We start from the raw sequence: 12,682 nt of genomic DNA, 5'->3' as shown, positions 1-12,682 counted from the left end.
GGAATGCTTTGGTTAGAGTATTGAGATACTTAAAGCATACAATTAATTATGGTCTATATTACACTAAATTTCCTCATGTAATAGAAGGATATAGTGATGCAAATTGGATTTCTGGAAGTACGGATAGTAAATCCACAAGTGGTTATGTGTTTACACTTGGTGGTGGAGCTGTGTCTTGGAGATCATCTAAACAAACGTGTATTGCACGTTCTACAATGGAATCAGAATTTATCGCACTAGATAGTGCTGCAGAAGAAGCCGAATGGCTAAGGAATTTTATTGAAGATATTCCATTATGGCCAAAGCCGGTAACTGCACTATGTATCCATTGTGATAATATGGCTGCCTTAAATATAGCGAAAAATAAAATTTTCAATGGCAAGTCAAGGCACATTCGAAGGAGACATGCTACAATACGACAATTGCTTTCCAATGGAGTGATAGCATTGGATCATATTAGAACAAAGGATAACTTGGCTGATCCTTTGACTAAAGGCCTACCGAAAAAGCAAGTCGTATTCACTTCGAGGGGAATGGGTTTAAAGCCAACACAATGAGTCATCACTTGGTGGAAACCTTACCTAGCAACATTGGAGATCCCATGGTTTAGGTTCAAGAGGCAAACTGGCTGAGGAAGACTCAAGAAAGATATACATATTACTTATTCCTATGAAGTTAAATGTATTTCCATTGATGTTTAAAGGGATGAATATTTTTCTTAATAACATTAATATTTTTTTTTTAGTGGAATAGAATGGACTATTCTTAATTAATGTTACCTATATGAGAGTGGTGTCGCGGTCGCACCTATGAGAATTGAGATGGCTAAATTCTCTAGAGCTCTCACGAAGCCGGGATATGTTCAGGACCAAAATGAACACAACCGTATAAACATGAAATGAGCTGATAATTTATGTGTTTCACTTATTGTCTCGGTTTACTATCAAAAGTGGTTAGTTCAAGACAAGAGTTCACTACCTACAAAGTAAATCCAATAAGTGTTTACTAGGAAAGGTTCAAGTCTAAAAGACACCTTAACCGATGCATAATGATTCTATTTTCTCAGATATTGTGGAGCTTATTTTCTATTCAAATGTGGGGTATTTATATGTTTGAATAAGAAAATGTGGAGTATTGTTGGTGTTTATTTTATATAAACATGTTTATTTACATAAACATTTGTATTTATGTAAATACCCTTCTACTTGTGCAAATTTCATCACGTCTCTTGGTTACGTTTATACCGATACACCGGTTGAGAGAAGAGAAGCATCTCTTGGTTCAAACATTGCTTCATTAATATATAAGAGACGTAACGATGTAGAGAGACGAAGACAGAGAGACAAGAGAGAAGAACAATACAAGAGAAACAAAGGAGAGAAAGATTGGGATTGATTCTCATCTTCTTCTTCTCCAAATCAATTTCAGAGAATCTCAAAGTAGAGTTTGCTAGGGTCTCTGTACGGTGTTAAAACAGAGATCGATAGTTGTATCCTAAAGATAGAAGCCTACACAAAGCTACGTACACCACAGTAGGGGCTAAATTCTGTCTTAGGAGATTGCCAATTGCAAGCCTCTATCAATCTATACGTTGTTCTTATCAAGAAAAGAAGAGATTGTAAAGTACGTTTCAGTTCTGTAACAATTGTTTTTCTATTTGTTACTTATTCTATAAAGTGAACGTATTTGTTTATGGGTATTGATTTGCATCTATAATCTTCGATCAACAACAATTGCATATAAATCAAGCCAAAACATGTTCTAAAGTATCTTTATAAAAAAAATTTGAAGGTTTTACTGGCCAAAGCTAACCTTGTGATCGATTCGAAAAAATTTCCAATTCGATCTCACATATGTCTATGAAGATTCACAACGAGATCTTTGACCTTCTATTACTTCAATAGATGGAGATTTTCATAGAATCAAGAGGAAGTGAAAATGATATCACTGTTACAAGTTTTAAGTGAATTCTGTACATTGATAAATTTGTAACAAAATCAGAAGACTTGAAATCAAAGAGAGTCAATATCGGGCCAAGCCCAATTTAAGAAAATAGTCCAAAAAAGCCCAATAATTACTTTTAAGAGAATGTCAAAATAAGTATAAGAATGACACGTGTCCTTGTTCTGTCTCTTCGTCTATAAATACCAATATACCATTCGCTTTCCAAAGTTTCTCTTTTCTTCGCTGGGGAGTTTTAGGGAGAGAAACAAGAGAGAGAGAGATTCTTCTTCTTCCCACATCAAGAGCCAACCCATCAAAAATTAACCCGTAAAAGTTCTTTTTTTTTTTTTTCAAAAATAAAACCTTCCTAGAAGAACATTTACATATATACACACAAAGAAAAGGTATATATATATACATACATATGCCAACACATATAGATTGGAAGAGAGATGGGTGAGAGAGAAAGAGATTGGTATCTCTCACTGTGAGATCTTCGAAATCGCAAGTTTTTGATTTTTCGTAAAACCAAAGCTGTTTTGTAGCAACATCGTTTGATTTCTTTACTAAAAAGTTTAGATTTTTGAGTGAATTTTGTTCGAAAGTTTTGACATTGGATCCACCCAGATACTATAAAGCTTGAATTTTTTTTGGGTTTTCTGATAATTTTGGTTTTGTTTACTTCAAACCCACATGGAGAGAATTGGTGCATAGCTTCGACTTTACGTTTCGTTTGAGAAGTTAGATGATTTCACTTGACATTTTGTTTTTTTTTTTTGTCAATTTGGTTTTTTTAGGGTTTTGATTGGATCGTACTTGGAATCGACCCTAATTGTGGTTTTGAAGCTCAAACCTTTGGAGTGTGAGGATTGATTGATGCGCGAGTCCCCAATTGTCCAATTGGGTTTCTCCCACGGAGTTGAGATTTTGATTGATTAAGCTAATAAGGTGCTTTTGAGATGCTCATAACTTCGAACCTTGTTAATGTGAGTTGTGGAAACTGGTTCTGATCTCGGTTTCTGGTGATTTGGTTTGGAGGTGAGCTCTTATGGTACATATATGAAGCACTTAGTCTTTTTAATTCATATAAGTGATTGTTAAAAGAAATATATAGAATAAATGCATTTTTATTCCTTAACATGAGAACATAAATATTTTCTAGGTTCGAAGATGCTGCTTACTTCTCGGAATGAAGGTGTTGGGATACATGTGGAATGGTATACTGGATCATAGATACTGATCTGGTCAAGTGTTGGGATAAAGAAGCCAAAAAGTAGGGAGTCTGGTTAAAGTATACCACTTTACAGTTCCCACGGACTAGTGCCATGTCTCGCTGCTTCCCATTTCCTCCACCTGGATATGAGAAGAAGATTAGAACTGAAGAAGCAGACTCTCTTATAAAGGTTCATATGTCAACTCTTACAACTTACTCTACTTTGAATCATGATCATTCTGGTGTTTTTAGAATTTAGAACAAAATTTGGAGGAAACTCAAGGATACATGAGACTGGAGTATAATGGGTCCACGGAACTCTTTGTATTGTGGAATCTTTTGCGTTTTCTAGGACATATAGACATACTTGGTAAACCCTGTTGAGTAGGAGAATTTTAGACTGCAGAATTAGTTTCTTGTTATTCTGGAAACGTCATTGCTAGGTGGTTAAACCTTGAGTTTTCTCACGTACACTATAGTTAATAGTAAGGATTTGACTATCTCTTACAAGAGCATCGCTGATGCTGAAAGATTGATACTGATATGTGAGAGGGATCATCGGAGATGTATCTTTTATCATCTATAGAATAGTATCTTTCATTTCTTGATTCTGCGAGAATGTTCCTTTGTTTCCTACTATATATAGCACACATATAGGGCTTGTGGATACTACATTGACTTTAAATGATGAGGTGCAAGCTGTCAAGTGAAGGGCTGTTCATGTAGTTTGTTTCAGAATCTTAGATGTTAGAATTATTTATCTCATTCATTATTTTCACAAGGATTTGTTTATTTGGCCTGAAGACCATAGTAGTATCTCACAACCCATTTGGGATTAGACTATTTGAGGACCGGGAGATAGTGAGGGTGATATTTTTTGCATTGATATAGTCCTTCCTATATACGTAGGTGGAAACAGGGGAAGGGGTTAGATTTATCCTGATGGTGACTTCATAGCCATATTAAGACACTGCAGTAAATGGTATTCAGAGAGAGTGGCAAGGAGCTTAGGAATTAGTTATGGAACTTGAACTTACTGGTAGTAGCTTATGGCAGGCCGGTCAGACTAGTTACCTACTAGACGATAATTTCCTTGAATTGGAGAAAACCAGCCAACAATGCATATCCATTTTTTTCACTGTTTTTGCCCCGCAACCTTATATATGCTCATATTGGTTTTCAAAGTCCTATCTACCAGAGCATGTAAATCTTGTCTGCTTTGGAAAAAAAAAAAAAAAAAAAAAAAAAGAAGTAAATCTTGTCTGCTAATTATTGAGGGATTTAGAGACTTTCGTTCTTGCTTCAAGTGTAATTCCCTTGTGGACAAAGAAAATTTTGTGCTGAATTGCTTTGTATGCTATCTTGATACTTCCGCCATGTATAGACTAGTCTGTTTTAGGTGGAACTATATGCAGCTGCCTTATATGTTTATATTTTGTGATCTTTCCTTATATGTGTATATGTTTTTCTTCATGGGATGTAAATTTCAGGACAAGTACAAGGAAAAGAAGCATAAGAAGGATAAAGAAAAGAAAGAGGGTAAAGAGAAAAAGAGTAAAGATAGAAGCAAAGACAAACAGAAGGAAAGAAAGGAGAAAAAAGACAAACATAAAGATCGGAAAGAAAAGGAGAAAGATAAAGAAAAAAGCAAACCTTTGGAGGAGAAGAAAGCCGAGGTGCTGACAAACATCGGGCACAGAGAGAATCTTGTAACAGATACCGTGCAGAATAATAGTAATGGAGAGTCAAAGTATGTACAGGACCTGGCAAGAAGGATCAGATATGACGAAGAAGCAACAGGAAGTCAGAGTGAACAAAAGATTGATCATCCTAACCAAAAAAATGTAGGAATAACAGGAAAAGCATTTGTGAACAGCCCAATTGAAGAAACAAGCCATAGGGTAGATGCCAATAAGAGAATCAATACCCAAAAGAACTTTACAGCGGCAAAAAGTTCTGAAAATGCAGTTTCTCGAGTATCATTTGGTGCTGATCAGAAAAGAGCTGAGGTTATGGGTAAACCAATGGAGACCAGAGACCAGATGAGGCAAACAGAATCAGCTGAGAAGATTCACTGCAAGGAAAGTGTGACCAAGAGTGATAAACCAAGGGAAGAAGGGGTAAAGAAGAGTGAAGCAAAGGATAAAGACAGAAATAAAGAGAAGAAAGAGGAAAAAACAGAGTCAATAAAGAAAACTCGTCAGGAGAAACCAAAATTGATAGGAGGGCCCAAATTAGAAGAAAGAGAAAAGGACTCTCTGGATATAAGAAATTGCAAACTGCCTGAGGTTTCACGGGCGAGCGTCAAGAACCTTATTACCGAGGGAAATCTTGGCAAACGGAAGGATCATATGACAAATGGATTCTTGTATGGTGAGTTATTCTCTGATCCAATTCTCTGTCTGGTGAATGAGGAGTGTAGTTGCCATATTAACCATCGTATGATATATGGTTTGGTACTTAGAAGCATCTTATAGTTTTATCCAATCATGGTATGTTTTCTTACCTTAAAAGATATTTTAATTTATGGGTATCTGAGTAGTGTGGTAGTAATGATGCAAGATCCGTTTTTCTTGGTTTTGGTCGGAAATGTTAACAATGCAGTTTCTTAACTGTTTGTTCTAACATTAGTCTTTAATTCTTTCGCAGAAAATGGAACCACGCCACACAAGTTACAGAAGCTGAGTGCTTCTGTACCATCTGTGGAAAATGGAAGAATAATAGGTGCACCCCGAACTCCTCCAATGCCTACTTCTGAGTTGCAAGGAATGACTTGCAAGCCACAAGTCAAAGAAGTTAGAATTAACGGTTTTGCTGTCTCTGGAGAAAAACATAAAGTCTGTCCACCAAGCCCTTTGGCTGCAACAATGAAAGTGAAAGTCAAGGAAAATGGTGAAGCATCCGCAAAGCCGCCTCATCCTGACCTAAAGTATCTCAATCAGATACTCAATGTACCAACAAGGGAGCTGTTGCTGGAGGTTGATGATGACCAAGAATGGCTACTTGGTCAGTCGGGTATCAAATTAAAAAAGGCGAGAACGGATCCTCCAGATTCTGGCGAATCCTTGCAGGTCTGGAACCAAGCTTTCAGAATAGAATCTGCGGATATCGCAGCTCTTCCTTATGTAGTTCCATTTTAGCTGTGACTATATTCTCGGATGTTCCTACGCCACAGTCCATGAAGAGAACTATCCCTCACACAACGCCACTTCGCAGCAGTGTTTGCTATGTTAGCAGCAGCATCTATGATGGCGCGATAAAGGAGACAGACACAGCACTCCATGGCTCCCCAAAGCTTATGAGCAGGGATCAAATATGTTATACGCCCATAATATGAACACCCACAAAGCTCTGCATGGGTGAGGAAAAAGAATGAATGAGGAAGATGTAAGTAGAGTAAGTTTATAGAGAAGTTGATTGTTGTTGACCAGTTGCTTGACATCATGTTGTGTTATAAGGACAAGGATATGTGTGGCATTTGGTTCTGCACGCAATTTTGATTCCATGCTTGCATCGTCAACATTAGTGAATAAAGTTTGTATATTACAGAGAATAGAAAAAAAAAGAGAGTAGAGTTCTCCGTGTGTTACTGGGGCATGGAGACATGTTTATAAGATTAATCACGGAAGAAGGTTAGTATCAGAGATCTTTAAGCTTTCCGTTAGAATCGTAGAGAGGATAGTCTCGGTTTTCTTAGGAATACTCTTGTACCAAATCCTGAATAAACCAATGATCACTAGGATTGAAGAATCCAAGCTCGAAGATATACCGAGGAGAAACAAGATAAATAGTGTTGTGTCAAATTCCAATCCTAAATCTTTCATCAATTTTTTGACTTAAAAGATCGGTCTCTTACTTCAAATTTCAAACCATGGACTTGAATCGATTTAGGAAATCTTGTAACAAGTTTTTTAATGTTTACGGATGTGTTATACCAACTTCCATGTCTTAGTCAAATGATCGTATTTCTCACTCAGAAGCATATTTGGTGAAGATAGATTGGTTTTCACACTAAATGGGAGACAACAATTTTGGTTTTGGTTACTCAATATGCAGTCGCAAGAAATGTGTAGTAGAGACTTTAGGGAAATTACTTCACCTGAAATGTGTAGTAGCTATAAGGGTTTAGTGCTTTTTTCTTGTTGAGAATTTGTTTTAACGATAGAACAAGGTATCAAGCAAAGAAGCCTTGCGATGTTGTTACCATTTTAGAATAAACGCGATTATGTTACCATTTTTTCTTGTATTTGTGCTCTTGTCAAGAACCACTACGATGATTGGAGTGAGTTAAGATAACCGTGCATCTAAAGCTGTTGAATCAAGGATACACAGTGACAGTGGTTTCTTGCGACCGTTAATCCCTTTAGATTCTTTTGTATTCATCTGTATCTGTTGCTGTCCTGCCCTGCTTCCTTTATAGTAGACAGTTTCTGCGGATACTTAGGCACGTCTTAACAATGAGTTAAGGTGTCTTAGTGTGTTTACTCTCAAAGATATACTTGTTACTGTGTATATATATGCTCGTGGAATTCTGATGAGAATTTGGTTACATTTTTACAAACACTAGGTTACAGCTATGTCTTCTGATTATAAATTTATAATCCTCTAATAGTTTCAACAGTGCAAAGTTTTGTGTGCCTCTCTTGAAAATTTAGTCTCTAAAGTGTTAAAAAGCTATATATAACATGTTTGCAGAGTTCAAGCATTAGTGTGAATGAGCTGGAGAATCCAATAAGCAATTAGTGTGAATGAGCTGGAGAATCCAATATCAAATATCTTTGATTAATCAAAATAAATAATTTGAGGTGGCAATAGATTATAAATTCATAATATATATTATTGTTGAGAACCCCTCCGTCAATAGATTGGTAGCTACATAAGGTTGACTTGGATTAAACTTTTAGCTGATTTTAGATCTATTTTTCCTTTGGCGTTCTTGTATTGGTTCATCGTAGGTGATTGTCGACGAGTAGTTGTTATGGCTGAAGCATTTGTGTCGTTTGGAGTTGAGAAGCTTTGGGATCTCCTGAGTCGAGAATCTGAGCGATTCCAGGGAATTGATGAGCAAGTTGAAGGACTAAAGCGTCAGCTGAGAAGTTTAGAGTCGTTGTTGAAAGATGCAGATGCCAAGAAACATGGAAGTGAAAGGGTGAGGAACTTCTTGGAAGATGTCAAAGACCTTGTTTATGATGCTGAGGATATACTTGAATCCTATGTTCTGAACAAAAGTAGAGGTAAAGAAAAAGGAATCAAGAAGCATGTGAGAAGACTTGCTTGCTTCTTAACGGATCGCCGCAAAGTTGCTTCAGAAATCGAAGGAATCACTAAGAGGATCTCTGAGGTGATTGGGGATATGCAGAGTTTAGGGATACAACAAATCATTGATGGTGGTCGTTCGCTGTCTCTTCAGGACAGACAAAGGGAGCAGAGGGAGATCCGACAAACGTTCGCTAAAAGTCCTGACCACGATCTTGTTGGGGTGGAGCAGAGTGTTGAAGAATTGGTTGGTCATTTGGTGGAGAATGATAAAATTCAAGTGGTTTCTATATCTGGGATGGGCGGTATTGGTAAGAGCACTCTGGCCAGACAAGTTTTTCATCATGACATAGTCCGACGTCATTTTGATGGATTCGCATGGGTCTGTGTTTCGCAACAGTTTACGCAGAAAGATGTTTGGCAGAGGATCTTGCAAGAACTTCAGCCACACGATGGTGAAATTTTACAGATGGACGAATATGCACTTCAGCGTAAACTCTTTCAGTTGTTGGAAACCGGTAGATATTTGGTTGTCCTCGACGATGTATGGAAAAAAGAAGACTGGGATCGAATAAAAGCCGTGTTTCCACAGCAAAGAGGTGAGCTCTTATGGTACATACATGAAGCACTTGGTCTTTTTAGTTCATATAAGTGATTGTTAAAAGAAATATATAGAATAAATGCATTTTTATTCCTTAACATGAGAACACAAATATATTCCAGGTTGGAAGATGCTGCTTACTTCTCGGAATGAAGGTGTTGGGATACATGCTGATCCAACATGTTTTACTTTTAAAGCAAGAATCCTTAATCCTGAAGAAAGTTGGAAGCTTTGTGAGAGAATAGTATTCTCTAGGAGAGATGAAACTGGTACATATCTTATTATATAATGTTTAGTTTCACTAACTTTATTTCCCTTAACTAAATAAGATAAACAATTTTTAAGAAAAACATATTTGCACATACTAATTATCATGTGTATATTTAAACTATTCCTTAAACTTTTCTTTTCCTTAACCAAAAAGCAAAATTAAAATATATATATATATATAATTATATATACATATTGGTAATTTTTCAAACAAATTTCAACTTTTTTTTCCTTAACGAATGAGAAAAACTAACTAAAAAACGTATTTACGTATTTTGACATGTATCAAAAAAGTAATTACTAATCTTAAAAAATTGTTTTTTTTTCTTTCGATTTTTTAGAAAAATCGAATATCTACTCTTTATGATTAACTAGATATCTTTTTTTTTTATTTTTGTAAGCTTAACTAAAATTCTATAAACATATATATTTTAAAAAATGCAGCATAATTATTTCTAAAATATAGATTTATTAGCATAATTTGCAATATAAAACATTCTTTATAGTTATGTTATACTATTTATTAAATCATATAATATAAATGTTGGCCTATTTATAAAATTATATAATTTTTTGCTTATTATAAGTTATAAAGTCATAAATGTTCATATGTTGTATTATTGAATTTTAATAAGTTATTTATATCCATCAGAAGAGTGTGTTACATAAACATATAGTTACGTAAACATATAGTCTGAGTTACGTAAATATATATTAAAAAAAAAAATTGACGTCATAATAAAATTGTGACAATAAAAATATATATATATATATATATGAAACCGTCTATATCCATGTCATATAACTTTACTTGATAAATATGAAATATCCTCAACAGAAAAAAAACAATCTTATAAAGAATTACAAAATATACACTAAATAATTTAAGACTAAAAAAAAATTAAGAAAACAACATCAGGCTAAACATTATCTATTTGCAACATGGCTTTTATCATTTTAGGCCCATATTACCAATTTCTTTGTTTTTTCTTCTTTCTAATTCTCAAAATCTCTGTATCTTTCATTAGATTTTTCTTATTTTTGGTCGAACTCCTCTTTCTTTCTCCCTCTCATCGGATTTCTTCACCACCATAAGTTTATTTATTTATTTATTCTCTATCTCCATTTCTCGTATTCTTCGGGCATTACTACCGAGTCTCACTACTCTGACCCACCACCACAACTGAATCTCACTACTATCACAATCACCACCACCATCAATACCGAATCTTGCTAATTCCGACTCACCACCTTTATCAATATTTACCGCCACCACCACCACCACCATCAACACCAACACCACCGTTATCGCCTCTTATCCTCTTTCCCCAACTTCTCTTATTACTCCACCTTCTTTATCTCCTCCGACATTAGACCAAACCTCTCCGACAATAACTCTAGTCTATGTCTATCGCCGTTCATAATTATTAATTTGCCTCAATTGTCATATATTCATTAGATCTGAATATCACATGCTATTTTTAGAAAAACATCGTGATTGAAAGTATTTTTTTATAATTGATATTATATAACATCGTTAAGAAATTAGTTTGCTTGATGAAAAAATATGAGACAATCTATTTGTTTATATAAAGGTGACTATTTACTATCTTTTTCTTATAGGATTAATAACTGATTGTATAATTTTCTTAATTTTTTTCTAATTTTAAATATTTTTCTTGTAAAGTTAGTAACTTATAAATAAAACGTTTAGCATAATTTTATAATTTCGATTTTTATGGATATATACATATAATTTCTTTATATATATGTATAGGTTTCTTATTATAATCTTTTTATATTTTTAAAACTGTTTAAATTTATAACTTTGTTATAATTATTTTTTTAAAAAAAAATTTTTGTTTGCTAGATGGAAAAAACTCTTATGGAAATATATGTACAATTTCCTTATAATTAGCTTTTTACTTTTTTTTTTTTAAAGGAAAATTTTATTTGACATATGTCAAAATCTCAGATCGAAAAAGTTGATACGTGTCACGATCTCATGAGTTATTAACTTTGAAATTAAAATTTAACATTATAAAATCAACTAAATTTGTAAAAAAAAAAATGTATTGATTAAGGGTCCTAATTAATCTAGTTCAAATGTAAAATTAGACCAATAATCTAATAAATTTTATTTAGTAGCTCACATCTTGAAATGTATTAGCTTGTGATATTGTGCAGAAGTAAGGCTTGGTGAAGAAATGGAAGCCATAGGAAAGGAAATGGTCACACATTGTGGAGGACTACCATTAGCTGTTAAAGTGTTGGGAGGCTTGTTAGTTAATAAACATACAGTTCATGAGTGGAAAAGAGTTTCTGACAATATCGGAGATCAAATCGTAGGAAAATTGTGCTTAGATGACAACAGTCTCAATTCGGTTAACCGAATATTGTCTCTGAGTTATGAAGATTTGCCAACGCATTTAAAGCATTGCTTCCTTTATCTAGCCCATTACCCCGAAGATTACAAGATATATATGTGGAATTTGTTCAATTACTGGGCTGCAGAAGGAATTTGTTATGGATCAACCATCAGACATAGTGGAGAAGACTACCTACAAGAGCTAGTGAGGAGAAATTTGGTTATTGCTGAAAAAAACAATTTGAGTTGGAGATTTGAATATTGTCAAATGCATGACATGATGAGAGAAGTATGTTTATCAAAAGCCAAAGAAGAGAACTTCCTACAAATTATCAAAGTCCCTACTTCCACCTCTAGCATCAATGCTCAATCTCCTAGTAGATCTCGCAGACTCACCATACGTAGTGGTAAAGCCTTTCATATACTGGGACACAAAAACAATAAAAAAGTCAGATCTCTTATAGTTTTGGGACTCGAGGAAGACTTTTGGATACAGTCAGCTTCAGTCTTCCAAAATTTACCATTTCTCAGGGTGTTGGATCTTTCTGAGGTGAAATTTAAAGGAGGGAAGTTACCTTCTAGCATCGGAGGGCTCATCCACTTGAGATTCTTGAGCTTAGACGATGCTGGGGTATCTCATCTACCTTCTTCTATGCGGAATTTAAAGCTTCTCCTCTATTTAGACTTAAGTGTTGCTGCCGAGGAACCAGTTCATGTGCCAAATGTTTTGAAAGAGATGCTAGAGTTGAGGAACCTTGTCCTACCTCATAAGATGCATGATAAAACCAAGTTGGAATTGGGTGATCTAGTGAACCTGGAGCACTTGTGGTGTTTCTCAACGCAACACAGTAGTGTGACAGACCTCCTCCGTATGACCAAGCTCAGGTCTCTCTCTGTATCTTTGAGCGAAAGGTGTACTTTTAAAACCCTATCGTCATCTCTCCGTGAATTGCGAAACCTCGAGACGCTTCATTTCTTTTCTACGAGCAAAACCATTATGGTTGATTATGTGGGAGAGTGGATCTATCGA

At 35.0% G+C, this 12,682-nt stretch overlaps 3 protein-coding genes across 4 annotated transcripts; all 3 read left to right on the top strand.

The window, feature by feature from the left end:
* Positions 1–3,123: 3,123 nt before the first annotated feature.
* On the top strand, positions 3,124–6,857 carry LOC9299125 (myb-like protein X). Of its 2 annotated transcripts, none has more exons than XM_021019104.1 (3): positions 3,124–3,347; positions 4,648–5,649; positions 5,807–6,857. In XM_021019104.1, exons 1-2 carry the CDS (start codon positions 3,270–3,272, stop codon positions 5,632–5,634), a joined length of 1,065 nt encoding a protein of 354 aa, XP_020874763.1. In that variant the 5' UTR covers positions 3,124–3,269; the 3' UTR covers positions 5,635–5,649; positions 5,807–6,857. The 2 variants fall into 2 exon arrangements, with proteins under 2 accessions (XP_020874763.1, XP_002863045.2); XM_002862999.2 differs by having other exon boundaries at positions 3,126–3,347; positions 4,648–5,530.
* Positions 6,858–8,000: 1,143 nt separating this feature from the next.
* LOC110224141 (disease resistance protein RPP8-like) lies at positions 8,001–11,511 on the top strand. Its single transcript, XM_021019112.1, has 3 exons — positions 8,001–9,012; positions 9,137–9,283; positions 11,455–11,511. The coding sequence occupies exons 1-3, from the start codon at positions 8,136–8,138 to the stop codon at positions 11,475–11,477; spliced, it is 1,047 nt and encodes a 348-aa protein (XP_020874771.1). The 5' UTR covers positions 8,001–8,135; the 3' UTR covers positions 11,478–11,511.
* On the top strand, positions 11,492–12,537 carry LOC9299124 (disease resistance RPP8-like protein 3; the record flags this gene model as incomplete). Its single annotated transcript, XM_021019076.1, has 1 exon — positions 11,492–12,537. A coding segment is annotated over exon 1 (1,046 nt), but the record flags the coding sequence as incomplete, so codon positions are not given.
* Positions 12,538–12,682: the final 145 nt, after the last annotated feature.

The sequence above is a fragment of the Arabidopsis lyrata genome, assembly GCF_000004255.2.
Source record: "Arabidopsis lyrata subsp. lyrata unplaced genomic scaffold ARALYscaffold_43, whole genome shotgun sequence".
Classification (NCBI taxonomy): Eukaryota; Viridiplantae; Streptophyta; class Magnoliopsida; order Brassicales; family Brassicaceae; genus Arabidopsis; species Arabidopsis lyrata.
The sequence above is the reverse complement of the archived record's forward strand: the minus strand, read 5'-3'. Positions and strand labels throughout refer to the sequence as shown.